General features: G+C 47.1%; 2 protein-coding genes across 2 annotated transcripts; one reads left to right on the top strand and one right to left on the bottom strand.

The window, feature by feature from the left end:
• The first annotated feature begins 715 nt into the window (after window positions 1–715).
• On the top strand, window positions 716–11,054 carry LOC115762392 (NADPH oxidase 5). The gene is made up of 14 exons (XM_030704572.1): window positions 716–1,464; window positions 3,314–3,408; window positions 4,629–4,743; window positions 4,805–4,902; window positions 5,916–6,036; window positions 6,096–6,246; window positions 6,305–6,515; window positions 6,574–6,800; window positions 7,434–8,706; window positions 9,171–9,513; window positions 9,606–9,782; window positions 10,302–10,618; window positions 10,683–10,779; window positions 10,837–11,054. The coding sequence occupies exons 1-14, from the start codon at window positions 874–876 to the stop codon at window positions 11,032–11,034; spliced, it is 4,014 nt and encodes a 1,337-aa protein (XP_030560432.1). The 5' UTR covers window positions 716–873; the 3' UTR covers window positions 11,035–11,054.
• Window positions 11,055–12,407: 1,353 nt separating this feature from the next.
• Window positions 12,408–16,584, bottom strand: LOC115762393 (inhibitor of Bruton tyrosine kinase). The gene is made up of 8 exons (XM_030704573.1): window positions 16,015–16,584; window positions 15,383–15,956; window positions 15,197–15,324; window positions 14,998–15,141; window positions 14,343–14,938; window positions 14,153–14,276; window positions 13,413–14,094; window positions 12,408–13,304 (listed from the first exon to the last, which is right to left on the bottom strand). Exons 1-8 carry the CDS (start codon window positions 16,443–16,445, stop codon window positions 12,426–12,428), a joined length of 3,558 nt encoding a protein of 1,185 aa, XP_030560433.1. The 5' UTR covers window positions 16,446–16,584; the 3' UTR covers window positions 12,408–12,425.
• Between the last annotated feature and the right edge of the window lie 6 nt (window positions 16,585–16,590).

Genomic DNA, 16,590 nt, shown 5'->3' on the forward strand with positions numbered 1-16,590 from the left:
ACAAGAGTCAAACAAAGAAAAACAGTGGCAAAATGTACAATTTGATAGACACCGATATTCCCAGTCATTTCGTGAAAATGTGTTACAAATGCAGTCAGAGCAGAATTCGGAAACAGACACGTTCGGCACATAAACAAGTTTGATTATTACGAAACATGGGGCGTTGAAATTAAAAAAAAAAACGAGAAGAAAAATTGAAGACATCGGCAAAGCGCACCTGTACAACTGAATTATTTGCACCTTATCAAATAAAATACACAGAGCACATCTAGCATGAATCGCACAGACCAAATTAGAATATCTATCTAACGTTTCGGATCGTAAACAACTCTGCCCACAGTTCGATATATACGCTATGTACATATATTGTGAATGCCATAGTTTATGATAGCTTCTCAGTTTTCGAAATCGAAATCGAAATGCGAAATTTTCGAAATTAACGCGATTTTGGCACGTCAAAAACTCAACTTAAACGCGTTCCAAGCCAGATCCCCGCAACAACAACAACAGCAGCAGCAACAACAACAACACAAGAAGAAGAAGAACAAGAGCGCAAAGCCGAGCCGAGGGCCGACGCACGTCTCGCATTGGGGGGCTGCAGCTCGTGTTGCGGGCTTTCGCTTTCAGTTGCTGCTCGTTGCTGCGTCCGATTGGTGTTGCTTTTATTCGCTGTCCGTCGCTGTTCGCCGTTCGCCGTTTCGCCGTTTCGCCCTCTGTCGCTGTTCGCCGTGCTCGCTCTTCGCTGTAAATGCTTAACGTGCTGTCGCAAAGCCAACGGTAAAACGCTCAACTGTTATCGATAACTCGGCACAAATCGATAGTGCAACAGTTTTGGAAAATGTGTCAATAGTTGTTAAGCCAGTGTTGTCTGAAATGAATAACGCTTCGCCTGCGCAGGACAATCATCGCGGTTCGGTGTCCTCCAACAAATCACTGGACATACCCATAACACCGTCGCGCTCACCCAAAAAGGTCTCCTTCTCCGACGAGCTGCCCGGCGGCAGCAGCCACAGCAGCTCGGAGCCAAGCGGTGTCAGCCATGTGCTGCAGCAGGCTGTCCAGTATCTGGAGCGTTTGCACGGCGCACGCGAATATCCCGCCGAGGATGCTGTCAGCGTTGAGCAACAGCTGCCGCCACCCGCTGTGCTGGACCTGGATGCCCAATCCGTGCAGCTGAGTGTGGTAGGCGCCGCCGCCGTTGCCGCCGCCTCGCCCAGCATACTGATTGCGGAACCAGGTGACGCTGCCAATGATTACGCCAATGGCAAGCAGGAAGTGCCGTATGAGCCGCAATCGCATTTGTACATGGAGCGATACAAGCTTAATTTAGATAAGAACTGCAGCTCCATGGAGCTGGAGGCGCGACGCGAAAAACAACGCTGGCTCTTGATATCGGAGTGCAGCGCCCGCTTTGGCGAGGGGAAACACACACGTGAGGCATTCCGCAAGCTATTCCTAGATGAGGTAAGTTTAGCTACAATGAAGATGCATTAATTACTCTCCAATATACGAGTTGTCGATATGCAAACGAGCTTGAACTTTAAAGTAAACTTTAACTACAGTGAAAACTCGAATAATGGACAGCTTACTGGGCTGAATAACTCTCTTTGTATTCTCAATATTTGAAGGACAACTTTTTCGACGAAAGCTCCTATTTATATAGAAAAAAAAGTATTGCTTGATCGTACCCAAAACTTTGTGAACTATCAAAAATGCATTCTTGATTATTTTCGGTGTTTATAATCCGATCTTTTTTTTAATATTAAAGGTTCTAATATGGCATACAAAAGTTCTAAGCTCAAAAAATCCGGTTATTTTCTTAATCTTAAGTAATCTGTGAAGTATCTAACAAGGATCTATAAACCAAATTCGAAATGGAAGAATCTCGATATAACTTCTTATCGATTGCTTAGAAACGGCGCAAGTTATCGAACATTAAATTGTTATCGATTGTTTAGAAACGGCGCAAGTTATCGAACATTCAATTTTTATCGATTGCTTAGAAACGGCGCAAGTTACTCGATCTGTGCTGGGCCTAATACAAAATTTCGTATATCTAGATCCTAAAGGGCCTGAGATCTTAGGGACCTGGCTTGATCACATTTTGTTAAGTTTTCGTTTTGTTAGCATAGAAATTGGCAGCTGTGAATGGTTCCGCTTATTAAAGTTCAATATGCGTATTGCATTTTATAGCCAGTGTTAAGCAACGCATTTGCGAACAGTTCGGATATATTGTTAGAAAACTATTAAACCCTTATTTTGACCCACATTCAGAGCATAAAACACATATTAATACGTTCTAAAATTGCCAATTTCGTTGATTTATGATTAAGTTGGAAATATATAGAAATTGGGTTAAATATAAATGGAAAATAAAAGCTAAATAAAATTTTTCGTTTTCTTTGGAACTGATTCGAAAAATTTGAATAAAAATTCCCTTTAAAATATCAACAAAATTTTCTTAAGTTTTTCTCATCTGTTAACTGAGTTTTTTGCTGTTTTCTTTGTGACTAAAAGTTAATAAATATTTCCTTTGAAAGATCAACAAAATTTTCCTACATTTTTCTGTGTTTTGTTTCCCCTTTTCTTTTTGAACTTTTTTGAAGAGAAGAAACTGGTACTGTAGGGTTTGCGTTCACGAGAGCTTTTACTGTGTGTGTGTGTGTGTGTGTATGTTTGTGTGCTTATATATGTGTGTGTGTGTGTGTGTTTGTGTGTGTGTTGACCTTGTGCTACATATTTTGTGGTCCTTTACCCGCTGCTAAATATTAAACTGGTTTATTTTTTTGTTCGGTTTTTTGATTTATGCTGTTTGTTGTGTTTCCCCCCTCCCTATAACTCTCACTCTCCCTCTCTCTCTCTCTCTCTCTCTCTCTCCCTCACTCTCCCTCTCTCTCTCGCTCTGTTTTTTTATGGGCCCCAAGAAAGCTGTTGAACCAGTCGCCGGCCCAAACTCGCCTGCTCATCTGTTAAATATGCACATTTATTCATCGGGCTGGGCCAGTTCGGGCCTGGCCAATGCAAACAAGCCAAGAGGAAAAGAAAAAAAATGAAATTAACAAATATCGTGAGATTGAATGTCATTAAAATATTAATAAGCATTTAATTAATGCCCAACAGCCGAGAGATGGCGAGAATTAGAATTCGCTTTGATTATGTTCTGCAGCGCATAAATCGGCGGGCCTGTAAACAAATGTGTTTACTCAAGCACATTGTTTGCATTTAGTTTGTATTCTATCAATTAGTTAGCGAACATATAAATTGTATTTCTTTACAACTGGCTAATTGGTTTTATTTCGTTTTTTTTTTACAGGAATTTCAGCAGAAACTCTTTCAATTGTTCGATCTGGAGCGCAATGGATATTTGTTGCAAGATCGCTGGATCGAGCATCTCAAGGGGCGACTCACGTAAGTGCAGGTTCCAGCTGAAGCTGTTGCCCTTGGTATACCCTGTAGCCTGTTCATGTGTGCCAAAGGGGTATATTAGGGCGGCAGTTCGTCGTCGTCTGATCAGATTTCTCTCAAATTATCGACAGCGCTAGCTACATTTCCCAGAAATCGATAAATATCGATTACCAGCTACACGCTTGTGAGCATATCGCGAAGACTATGCGGCCTATAGACACCAAATTTGGTCTAGCTGTTTCCCTGTTCAATTATAATTCTTTTCTAAGATATCTCCGCCGAAACGTGTTTAACTTAAACAAATTGTCAAACCCATAGATCTAATTTTTAAGTGCTAAAAGTCTAAAAAAAAAACTCAGCAATTTAAAACAAAAGTTATAAAAGAATGAATCATTGAAGGGATTTGGAAACGAGCGAAGAAAGCGGCAACTGTCTACAGGGCATCTGCTAGTCGTGCATTCTCCAATGAAAATTTACTTGTTTTTTTTTTTGGCTCAGCAAATTAAAACAAAAGTTATAAAAGAATGTGGAACCAAGAGAAGAAAAAGGCTAGTAACTACAGGGCATCTCCAAGTCGTGCCAGATGTGTGAAGCGAGCAAAGAAAAAGGGCAGAACTGCCCACAGGGCAACTGCTAGTCGTGCATGCTCGACTCTAGAAAATATACTTGCTGATTTTTCTCTGGCTCTTCATTTGCCTGATATTCCTTTTGCTTGTGCTGAAAGCGGTGCCAAAACAATTAGCCCGCTGCCAGTAAAAAGCTGTCTCAGTCCGCCATCTCGCGCTGCCTAGCGCTCTGCTCTCACCTGTCCCCAGCACGCACACCCAACCAACTAACTAACTAACCCAACCTGGCTCTGCCTGGCTCTGCCTGGCATTCCAGCTGCGTCAGCCAAATGCCAGCGCTGCACTTTGCACGCCAACGGCGCGACGCGGCGATGCCATCGCCGATGGTGATGCTATCTGTGTTGTATGTTAACATATACAACAGCTAACATAGTCCGCGTGCTCCGCTGCCCCCCACCCGATCCTCTGTCACTTGGCCGGCTGTCGTAATGAAGTCATTCAAATACAAATATAGCGTGTCGGGCGCGGGAGGCTGCAGACGTAGCTGAATCTGGAGCTGGAGCTGGAGCTGGAGCATTGTGGCTTGTTGCCAGTAATGGCAATCGTAATGTTAATACTTGGCTTGGTCTCTTTTTTTTTTTTCTTTTTGCCTCGCAGCGACGATCGCCAAATGGACTTTGCGGAGCAAATTGAATCTGTGGCCTATGTCATCTGCGGCGAGAAGAGCCAAGTCAGCTTTAAGAACTTTCGCGATATCTGGCATACGCGAGGGGTAAGCACATCGCCTGATTTATATAACCCAAGTGCGCCTATTTAATCGGAGCTATTTGCAGATTCTGGATAAGCTCTATCGCCTCATCGACGTCGATGGCACCAATCTAATCTCAACGAACCAGGTCATGGAGTTTATATCGCATCTAACCAACTCCAGGTAAGCTATATGGCGAGTAAACTATCTCTATAAAGGAGTCTGAACACATCTTACATGCTTTCAAATGGGGTTAGGCTACAGCCTAGGCGGTCTACCTATGTTCATTCAATTTGCTTTTATATACTCTCAGTGTACTCAGGTATTATCAGTGGAATCCATGTGAACTCAGGAACTATAAAAGCTTTGGCTTGGGAGAGCCTACCTACTAAATTTCATGGCTCTAACTCTTACAGTCCCTGAGTTCATTGAGGTCATGTCAATAATATCTCAGAGAACTCAGGAACTATAGGAGCTAAGGCTTAGGAGAGCCTTGATATTCAATTTCATGTCTCTAACTCTTATATTTCCAGAGTTCATTGAGGTCACATCGATTACATCTCAGTTAACTCAGAGACTGTAAGAGCTAAGGCTTAGAAGATCCTAGATATTAAATTGCATTGCTCTAACTCTTATACTATCGGAGTTCACTGAGGTCATATCGATATTATCTCAGTCAACTCAGAGACTACAGGAGCTAAGGCTTAGGAGAGCCTTGATATTCAATTTCATGGCTCTAACTCTTATATTTCCAGAGTTCAGTGAGGTCACATCGATTACATCTCAGTTAACTCAGAGACTGTAGGAGCTAAGGCTTAGAAGATCCTAGATATTAAATTGCATTGCTCCAACTCTTATACTACCTGAGTTCACTGAGGTCATGTCACTAACATCTCAGAGAACTCAGGAACTATAGGTGCTAAGGCTTAGGAGAGCCTAGATATTCAATTTCATGGCTCTAACTCTTATAGTCCCTGAGTTCACTGAGGTCATATCAATAATATCTCAGTAAACTTAGAAACTAAAAGAGCTATGACTTAGCAGGCCTACATACCTAATCTCATAAGATCTTCCAAGCTAGAACCAAGTTCCTATGCATTCCAGTTAAGAATATTGCTTCCACTTTCACATATTTTAAGAAAATACAACCTTTCAATCTATCAAGAACAATAATACTCTTTGCTTCTGTTTCGTAGACCCCGCACGGGCTTTGACAAGAGCTCGTTGGCGCGCTTGGAGCAGCTCTTTCGTAATACTGTGGGCAACGAGCAGGAGATACGACGCGAGGAGTTCCAAAAAATAGTCACATCTAAGAATGTAAGTCAAATAAACCTAGTTAAGTTGCATTTGAGTTAGTTGTATGCCATTATTTCCAGCCCTTTTTTACGGAACGCGTTTTTCAAATATTCGACAAGGATAATTCGGGCTCAATATCGCTGCAGGAGTTTATAGATGCCATACATCAGTTCTCGGGGCAATCGGCCGATGACAAGATACGTTTCCTCTTCAAGGTCTACGATATTGATGGTCTGTGCCAGATAATTCCAGAGAGATTCCTTGACTAATGCCCATTCATGTGTTCCAGGTGATGGTCTCATACAGCATAAGGAGCTGCACGATGTGATACGGCATTGCATCAAGGAGAACGGCATGGAGTTCTCCGAGGATCAAATCGAGGATCTAACCAGCGCCATGTTCGAGGATGCCGATCCGCACAACAGCGGTGAGATTACCTACGAGGCGCTCAAGAATCAGCTGCACAAGCACGGCGGTCTGCTCGAGAATCTCAGCATTACGTAAGCACATTTCCACATCCCTTTTAGTCCAATATGTATATCCTTTTATTCCTGGCAGCATTGATCGCTGGCTGGTGCCCATTGCAGAGGAGCCGCCGTCTGGCAGCAAATCCTCGCGACTGTGGCACACAATACCTCACCAGCTGACGCTGGCCTATATGAAGAACAACCAGGTGTTTGTCTCATATTTATTCTTCTACATTGCCGTCAATCTGTGCCTGTTCATCTCCCGTGCCATACAGTATCGCGCCAGCAATGGCTTTGTGATCATAGCCAGAGCTTGTGGTGAGTACGAGATTATGAAGCAGCTGTTCCACGTTTCTTAGGAGAACCATAGATATCGAATCGATGAAACCTCAGTGAACTCGGGGACATTAATAGCTACGGCTTGGCAGATCCTGAATCCTAAATAACATGGCTCTATCTCTTATATTCTGTGACTTTACGGAGAACCTGTCGATGGAGCCTCAGTGAACTCAGAGACTATAAGAGGTATGGGTTAAAGGAACCTAGATACTAAATATCATGGCTCTATCTCTTAAAGTATCTATGTTCACTGAGAACCTATCAATGGAACCTCAGTGTAGTCATAGACTATGGGTTAAGTGAGCCTAGATGCGAAATTTCTAGCTCTTACAGCCTCTGAGTTTACTGAGATCGTATCGAAGCTCCGTAAACTCAGAGACTCCAAGAGCTGTGGCCTTAAAGAGCCTAGATCTCTTATTGACTCTGAGTTCACTGAGATTGTATCGCTGGAATCTTCGTAAACTCAGAGACTCCAAGAGCTGTGGCTTATGAGAACCTGGATTCTAAATATCAAGGCTCTACCTGCAATAGACTCTAGGTTTACAGAGATCCATCGATAAGATATCTAGTATGTGCGGTCTCTAAGCCCGTTCCTCTTTTGCTTCCGTCCAGGCCAATGTCTGAACTTCAACTGCGCCTGGGTTCTGGTGCTGATGCTGCGGCATTCGCTGACCTATCTGCGTTCGCGTGGCCTGTCCTCGTTTCTGCCGCTGGATCATCATGTCTATCTGCACAAGCTGACGGGCATAACCATCTCGGTGCTGAGTCTGGTGCACACGATAATGCATCTGTTCAACTTCTCCATCATTGTGATCAATGATCCGCAGATAAATGCCGGCCATTACACCATCGGCGAGTGGCTGCTAACGGATCGTCCGGGTCTGTTTGGCCTGATACCGGGCTGTGCCAATCCGACGGGCATCGCTCTGCTGGCCATTTTGATTGTGATGTTCGTGTGCTCGCAGCCATTTGTGCGGCGCAAGGGCAGCTTTGAGGTGTTCTATTGGACGCATCTGTTGTACGTGCCCTTCTGGATATTGACGCTCTTCCACGGGCCCAACTTCTGGAAGTGGTTCATGCTGCCCGGCCTGGTCTACATTGTGGAGCGTGTGCTGCGCTTTGTCTGGATGCGCGGCGAGCACGGCAAGACGTACATCAGCTCCGGCCTGTTGCTGCCCTCCAAGGTCATCCATTTGGTGATCAAGCGACCCTTCAACTTTAACTTTCGACCCGGCGACTATGTCTTTGTGAATATACCCGCCATTGCCAATTACGAGTGGCATCCGTTTACCATCAGCTCGGCGCCAGAGCAGGAGGATTACATGTGGCTTCACATACGCACCGTTGGCGAGTGGACGAATCGCCTCTATCGTTATTTCGAGCGCGAGCAGCAGAAGCTGCACCAGGGCGAGCTCAATCAGCATATGCACGCCATACCCACGCCCAGTTTCATGCTGCTGAACGAGGCGCGCAATCCGGCGCTAGCCGAGAAGTCCAGGCCCACGACGACACCGCAAACGGATTTCCTAGCACGCAATCTGGCGGGCAGCAGCAGCCGGGTGGAGCAGCTGCCACCGGAGCGACCGCCACGACAGCATCGCAAGCTGACGGCAGCAGCTGCCGCCGCGTTAGATGCGCCTGCTGCTCCGACGGGCGTGAATCGCATTAGGAGCATCAAGAAAACGCTGCAGCGCACCTTTTCGCGCAAGGAGTCCGCCGAGCCGAAGAGCAAGCCCAGCAGCCAGGCGATGGGCATAGCCAATGGCGCCTTTGTGGGTGATGGCAATGAGCGCGACGATTTGAGCCTCAAGCAGCGGCCGCTCGAGAAGAGCATCTCGCTGCCGGACATCAGCATGAAGAGCAAGAAGCGCAGCCGGCTTAAGGCGTAAGTTTCATCGTAGACTGGCACAAAGTGGGTTTTATATATCTAGCATCCATTGGAAATGGGTAAACCTTGATCAGGACGACAAGCCGCAACGATCTAGCCATGTTTGTGTGTCCATCTGCATATATCATAGACTACAGAGAACATAAGCGCTTCCATTGTCCGCTTAGCTTAAGTTTATACCAAATTTATCGATAACTTGAGCCGTTTTCTTAAAATCGATAATAATCGATATCGAAATAGGGTCTTCTTAGTATATACCGAAGCTTATAAGGGATAAGGCTTAGCTGATCCCAGTTCCTCAATACCATGACACTATTTCTTGCTTTTCTTCTCAAAATTATCGATAACTCGAGCCGTAGGGGTTCCGATTGTCCGCGTAGTTCCAAATCGATAACCTGAGCTGTTTCCTTGAAATCGATGTCGAAATATCTTACATGGATTACTAACGATATTCCTTGCAGCCTGCGCTCCTTGGGGCGCTCCGAATCGGAGCGTGCCTTTGACGATAGACGCCTGCGACGCGCCCGCAACAGCAGCGTGGGCCTGGCCTATCTGAGTCCGCAGAACAAGTCGCTGGCGCAGAGCTTCCGCTACATGCGCAACAAGCCCACCATTATAGCCTTCAAGACGCCCAGCCTGGAGCTGAGCGAGTCGCAGCAGACGACGGCCGAGGGTAATGGCATCTTGGAAGCCAGCAGCGCTGCGGAGCAGGGTCGTCTCAGCCGGGCGGAGAGCGGCGCCGACAAGCAGCAGCAGCAGCAGCTGATGCGGCTCAGTCTGGCCACGGAGGACAAACCGCTCGAGGTGCGTACCAAAACAAAAACAAAAACACCTAAACTAACCTTCAAGCTTAAGCTGCAAATCCCAATGCTAATCCTTAACCATTGCTCTCCAAGGATAACACATACACGGGCACGGGCACGGGCAGCAGAAAGTCGCGCTTGCGTCGTCCCACATTTCTGCGCACATTGTCCACATCCTTAACAAATCGTGGCACGGGCGGCGGCGGCAGCGGTGGCAGCTCCACAACTAACAGCGGTAGCAAGGTCACACTCGATGCGGGCGTCATGGAGGTTCGGGTCACAACACACACACACACACACACACTAGAGCCCTGCTGCGATTAATTCATTTAAATTAAACTCAGATACTCAGTTAACTCAACTTGTCGAGCAAATGATTCATACAAACGATGTTCGATACACGTTCGATCAGCTCGAACTCATACTTTCGACTGAACGGTACTTTAGACCGAGCCGCCAGGCAACTCGAACAGTTCGAGTCATACGATAAATTTATTGAAGTTAAACTCGGATAGTCAAAACAGACAGACCTAAACTATCGAACATGGAGCTAAGCAGAGTTCGACAAAATGATTTATATAAATGATATTCGAACTTGTTCGAGTCAGCAACATGTTCGAGCGAACCGGTTCGAGCTTTCAATTAAGTTCGAGTCTCGACTCGCTCGACCGCAATAATTGTTCGACTATCCGACACGCTTTTGGATTGACTCGTTGCAGGGCTCAGACAGACACTCATCCCCACACGCACACCGCGACTAACCCGAGCTAACGCCTTGTCCTTTTGCAGATCTTCATAGATGGGCCTTATGGCGCACCCTCGAGCCACATCTTTGGGGCACAGCATGCGGTGCTCATTGGCACAGGGATTGGCGTTACGCCCTTTGCGTCCATTTTACAGTCGATAATGCATCGGTATTGGAAGGCACGGCACAGCTGTCCGCGCTGCCAGTTCGAGTGGGCCAGCGAGATACCCAAGTCTGTGATGAATCTGCGCAAGGTGGACTTTTTCTGGATCAATCGCGATCAGCGCTCGTTCGAGTGGTTCGTCAATCTGCTCTCCCAGCTGGAGATTGAGCAGGCCGAGCTGGGCGGCGCCATGGAACGGTACGTTGAACCAAGCAAGTCCCTAATCCTAGCTAATGGCTGTGTGTGGTGTTCCTTCCGCTAGCTTCCTGGACATGCACATGTACATCACCAGCGCGCTGCAGCGCACGGACATGAAGGCGGTGGGTTTGCAGCTGGCGCTAGATCTGCTGCACGAGAAGGTAATAAAGCTAAGTCCGATTTGGTGTCCACTCATCTTCCATATTTCCGTGTTGCAGGGCAAACGTGATCTTATAACCGGCCTGAAGACGCGCACCAATGCCGGCCGACCCAACTGGGACAAGGTCTTCAAGCAGCTGCAGGCACAGCAGAAGGGCAAGGTGACCGTATTCTATTGCGGACCGCCGCAGCTGGCCAAGACGCTGCGCGTCAAGTGTGACCAATACGGATTCGCCTTTCGTAAGGAGTGCTTTTGAGTTGGCCAACATTTCCATTCCCCCATCCCTACAACCCTTCCTTCATTCCTCACCGGTTCGCCCCTCACTGTTTCACGTTCTCAGCTCATGTCATTGTCAACTGGTTTTTGGGTTTTTTTTCGATATAGTTTTCTATTTTCTATATATTTATTCGTCATGTGTTTTGTTGCCTCATTCGCTATGCGTGTGTCCCAAGCTTGTAAATATCTCTACGTATATGCATTATAATAATAATAATAAAAACAAAAAACAACAATTTGTTACACTAAATGTTGCGTCCAATATGTGTAGGCTAGGCCGTGATACTTGTATCATATCATAAAAAGTAAATATCAGTGCTCGCTGCGGTTCCAAAAGTATATCCAATTTCGAAAACAAATATGAAAATCCAATTCTCAAGGTATAAAGATTAGTTAACTTAGTTGAAAATCCCATACTCAAGGTATAAAGATTAGTTAACTCATACAAAAATTATATTTCTGCGTCAGCTTGTTCCTATGGCAACTATATGATATAGTAGTCCGATTCTAAATGATCGATAGATAGAAGACTATATGATATAGTCGTATATTCGTACAGACTGAACTTGTTTAGAATATCTTTCAAAATCAAAAACTTCTTCATATAAGAACTTAACACTTAACCAAGTCTGTCGACATGTTAAAGTAAACCCATATTAAAAAGATTTTGATCATATATCGAATATCTCTTTTTGATTTTGTTAGGAACATATAGAATCTTCTAATAATAAAGTTTTGTTGGGATAGCTTGAACAACAAAAAAGTTGTTCACACAAGAAAAAAGTTTTTAACCAATAATTGAATAGTATTTTGTTAGGGGCCTATTCCCGGAATCATAAAATTAAGTTAGGATATCTTGAACACCAAATTTTGACAAATAGCTCCTATGTCAACTATATAGTATAGTTGTCCGATCTAACCTAGTACGACCTAAGTATAGCCAACTTCAGCAGACGAATCTAATCCAAGAAAAAGCTTCAAATTAAGGGTCATTCACATTTGTTAACAAAAATTTAGCATACGCTCTGCTAGAGTATTAAAAGAAATTGGAATTGGAATTGAAAATTGGAATATGCTAAATAGAATTAGGTTCATAAATTTTGAAAAATGCTAAATTTGAAGCCTTGGTGCACTTACCGAGCGATCACTGTATTAGTCCGCAATGTGCTGTCCCATTTTAACTAGCTTTAAATCTGAATGCTGAATTCCTAAATGCACCTTTTGCAGGTGGTTCCGAGTTCTACATCTGAAGCGCCAACGAGACGCCGCGTCTTTATTCCGTACACACGTACACACGAACACACGCACACGCACGCACAACCAACAACACACATCGACATGAATAAATGTATTGGCAAAGAAATTGTCAGCTCAATGCCTCAGCCAGGTGGAAAAGTTAATGGTGCTGGGCCTGGACTTGCGCTCTATGGTAATTGTCTCGTCCTCAATGTTGTCAACATTATAGAATTCGCGCAGCTCGGCAATGGCCGTCTCCTCGATTTGGGTATGGACCAGAGATTTGTTGCGCATGCGCTCGTAGCTCTCTCGTTGGCGACGCTCATCGGCCACGATCTGGGAGAAACTGTTGCCCGGCTCTGATCCACGCATCATATTGGCAAAGGAGGTGGGATCCGAGCTGCTGCCCGTCGCAGCTGTTGGTGAGCTAAAGGGCTCGCCATATGCTGGGGGCGATGTGCCGGTTACGCCCCACGCATTCGGCACGGCGACGGGCGTGCTCGGCTCCAGCGGCTGAACTGAGCTTTGGGCGCGCCAGCTCTGCTGCTGCTGCGATTCAGAGGATAGACGCTTGCGCTGTTTCTGGGACAGCTTTTGGGCTTGTGGCAACAGCGTGCTCAGATCCAGATTATAGCTTTTGCTCAATGGCGTGCTGCACTCCGTGGGACTGACGGCTGGCAGCGGGGGCGTTGATTCCTTTACTGGCGGAGCACGTGGCGATATTGCGACCAAGTCCGGCGAGGGCTGCTCCTCCTGCTTGAGCACATTGTTGACTTTCAGCGCCGTCTCGGCCAGTTTGCGTTTCTGCTCCTTTTTGTCCACAACGCGCGACCAGTTGGCGGTCTCAGCTGCAGCAGCTGCAGCTGCTGTTTTCGGCGATGCTTCGGCATCGGATGCACTTATGCTCAGCGTACGCAGCATTCGGGATATGGCCTGCTGCTCATAGTGCCGCGCATCCTGCTTGTTGTGCAGCTCCTTCTGCTTGTGCTTGGCAACCTCCTTCAGCTTGGCATCCTAGGCAAGGCAAAGCATCAAGTTACAATTTGAATATAGATATAAGTAAAGCTCTGCATGGTTTCAGCTCAAGCTGACTCAATGCAGGGCTCTAGAAGGTAGACGAACCGCATCCATTCGATAATCCAAATCAACTTCGCTGCCGTCCACAAAGCTGAGCAGCAGCTCATCCTCAATGGCCTCGGAGAAGGGCGTTATCTGGCGATATTCGTAGACCGTCTGAAACATCTTGCGGTAGTGCTCGTTGAGGCGCTGCAAGGTGCTCGATTCGCACTGCTCGATGCTCCGGTAGCAGAGCACCCGGGCCAGATTCTGGCAGATGAAATCCATGCAACCCTGCTGCAGCAGTTTGCAATTATACATGGCCGCAAAGTCGAGCATCTCGCCGCACTTGCGTATGCTGATCTTGTCCAGAATCAGGGATTCGCAGACGTTCTGCAGCGATTCAATAAAGTATTGATCGCACAGCGTTATCATATTGTATAGAAACGTTTCCGTATAGTCTTGCCGGCAAAATGCCTCAGTGTCCAGGCTATACAGATAGTCCAGCACGGGCTCCATATACTCAACGGGCACGCTATCAAAGTTGACCGTGCTACGCTCCGCCCACGAGTGCATAAACATCATCTCAAAATACTCCAGACGCGCCACCAGAACGCACTTGTGCGCCTCCAGCACTTGCCCATCCTCGCAAACGATGCGTATGTCGTAGAGCTCCGGATGATGGGAGCGCTGCAGACGACCAAAACGCTGCTTGACGCGCAGCGGCAACTGTTGCTCCGTAATGTAACTGCAAAAGGAATGATCAGAATGAATGTAAGATTTGACAAATAAACTGTTCAACGCACCTTTGCACATATTTTGCCAGCTCGTGTAGCTGAAATTTCTCCAGATGCGTGTGAAACATTTCACAGACGCGGCTGCGCTGCGCCGGACTCTTCGGACCTAGACTCTGTTGCATGCAGTCGATATCTGGCAAGGAAAAGGAAAGACTATTAAATCAGAGAAGGGATACGGGTTGGTGAGCTGCCGCATTACCATCCTCTGTGGGCCAGTAGTTGGTGTAAATGTGCTTGAGCACCAGCTCAAACATTTTGCACGTCAGGTTCTCGAAATTTAAGTAGATATCCTTGTCCAGATAGCAGAGCACCAGCTCGCGCAGGCCCGGCGCACGGCTAAAGACAATAAACTTGTGCGCCGCAAAGTTTTCGCCATCCACATGAAATACTATGTCATGGACGGCATCCGCTTCGCTGGTGTCGTGGTAGAGCTTCTTGAAGTTGTGCTCGCGGCGCGGCAGTGCGGGCTTGCGAAAGTACTTGAGATGCGATTCCTGGAGCACGGCAAAAGAGGCGAAACTCTCGTCGCAGACAATGTCCACGGCGCGATCGATGTTCGGCACACGCTGCAAATCGATGCGGACATAGTGCTCCCTTGAGATTTCCGTGCGATGCTGATCGTTGTTCTGCCAGATGTCCTTGTTGGCCTTGGGCTTCTCCTGTGCACCCGACGGCAAAGCCAATTGATTGCACTTGCCGCGATAGACGCAGCCATCCATGGAGAGCACCAGCACCTGGTTGCACTTGTAGAGTATGCGCTTGATTGCGGGCAATCGTATGGGCGCAAAATTGCATCTGTAAGGGATAAGCGGGTTAGGCGTTGAAGGCAGGAATCGAATAGACTGTGCACATACCTGTAGAACTGTTGCGTATTCTCGTACCAGAGGAAGACCACATTCGTCTCGGTCAACATCATCAACTTGAGCGCCGCAACGGAGCCTTTGACGGAGTTCTTCAGATTGCCGCCCATCACAGCGATGCTCTTGAGATCCTCATAGCTGGTCGAGATAAAAAATCAGATTGGTTTGGGTTAAGATATGGGAATGCACTCACTTGGGCGTCTTTAGGGTTCTGGGCTTGTCGGCATAGAAGAGCAGTATGAGCTTCTCCGCGGTGTAGACGACCGTGGCCGCATTGTTGGCCTCCACGAAGCGTATGACTGTGCGATCCGCCAGCTTCATCTGCAATTTGGGGGAGGCTTTAGTGCATGCTGCTTAGCAAACGGTAAACGCTACGTGCCAATACGGGCGCCACAATTGTCCTGGTATTGCAGCTAATGCCCAGCTGACCCTGATTGGCACCCCAAACATAGATACAGCGGCTGCTATACGCAATCGAATGGTGATCGCAGGCAATCACCCGCAACAGATCGCTGGCGCCCTTGTCGCGCAGCGCGACCACCTCCTTGAATGTGGTCAGATGCTCGCCGGCGTCACGCACGCCCAGCTGATGGGTATCGTTGATGCCGCAGGCATAGACCAGCGATCGATTGGTGAGCAGCAGCGAATGCTGTCGGGATACGCTGAGGGAAATGATGCGCTCGTCGTTGTGCTTGAGCGGCAGCTTGACACGTTTGGGCGCCGGCAGACTGTTCTCCTGACCAATGCCCAGGCGGCCGCCCTTGCCGTGACCCACGGCATAGAGATGACCGCGCTTGTCGCAGAACAGACTGTGATAGGCGCCCAGCGCCACGTGCTCCAGCCACAGATTCGATTTGCGAAAGAAATCCAAGGCCTGCGGTGTGAGTGTATTCTGCTCATTGCCAATGCCCAGATTATAGTTCTTATTGGAGCCCCAGACAAGCGCCTCATTGCTGCGTGAAAAAAGCCGGGTCAGGGATTAGGCTTTCCTCTGCTGTTCCTTGTACTCACTGCGATTCGGCGTTGCCATCCACATCACATTTCCGGCATATTGCCTGCAGCGGACAGCGCGTGTCCTCGTCCAGCAGTTCCAGGCTGGCGCCGTAGCGCAGCAGCAGCACGGCGCAGTCAATGCAGCCGTAGTACAGAGCCCGATGCAGCGGGCTGCTGCCGGACTCAGAGTCCGGCTCATTAATGGGGGCGCCATGGTTCAGCAGCCACTCTAGTATTCTGTAGCGTGCCACGGAAGCGCACATGTGCACGGCGGAACGGCCCAGATAATCCGTAATATTTGCAAAATTGGCACACGTCTTGGCTACAAATGCCGCCAGCGGCTGATCCTCAATGGAGCGTTTGGTGAGCGCCGCAGTGATGCAATTGCCATGCTGTACTTGGCGGCACTTGACGGTGCAGTCATAATCGTGATTCCTTAAAGCTGGCATGCGAAGCTTACAATTTAATTGCTAATAAATAAATGCCGCAACTTCCTCTTGTTAAAACCGTACTAACAAAATATTGTGAACTTGAATGAACTACTAGTTCGCAGTGAACTGATAGTTACTGTTATAAATACTAATATTGGGTTTG

Source organism: Drosophila novamexicana, unplaced genomic scaffold (genome assembly GCF_003285875.2).
Source record: "Drosophila novamexicana strain 15010-1031.04,08,12 unplaced genomic scaffold, DnovRS2.1 tig00000564-arrow-pilon, whole genome shotgun sequence".
Classification (NCBI taxonomy): Eukaryota; Metazoa; Arthropoda; class Insecta; order Diptera; family Drosophilidae; genus Drosophila; species Drosophila novamexicana.

Coding starts and splice junctions, on each gene's coding strand:
- LOC115762392 (XM_030704572.1), top strand. CDS start 874: ATGAATAACGCTTCGCCTGCGCAGGACAATCATCGCGGTTCGGTGTCC. Junction 6,037..6,095: donor AAATAGTCACATCTAAGAAT/GTAAGTCAAATA, acceptor CATTATTTCCAG/CCCTTTTTTACGGAACGCGT. Junction 8,707..9,170: donor AAGCGCAGCCGGCTTAAGGC/GTAAGTTTCATC, acceptor TATTCCTTGCAG/CCTGCGCTCCTTGGGGCGCT.
- LOC115762393 (XM_030704573.1), bottom strand. CDS start 16,445: ATGCCAGCTTTAAGGAATCACGATTATGACTGCACCGTCAAGTGCCGC. Junction 14,939..14,997: donor AATACGCAACAGTTCTACAG/GTATGTGCACAG, acceptor TATCCCTTACAG/ATGCAATTTTGCGCCCATAC. Junction 14,095..14,152: donor CTGGCAAAATATGTGCAAAG/GTGCGTTGAACA, acceptor TTCCTTTTGCAG/TTACATTACGGAGCAACAGT.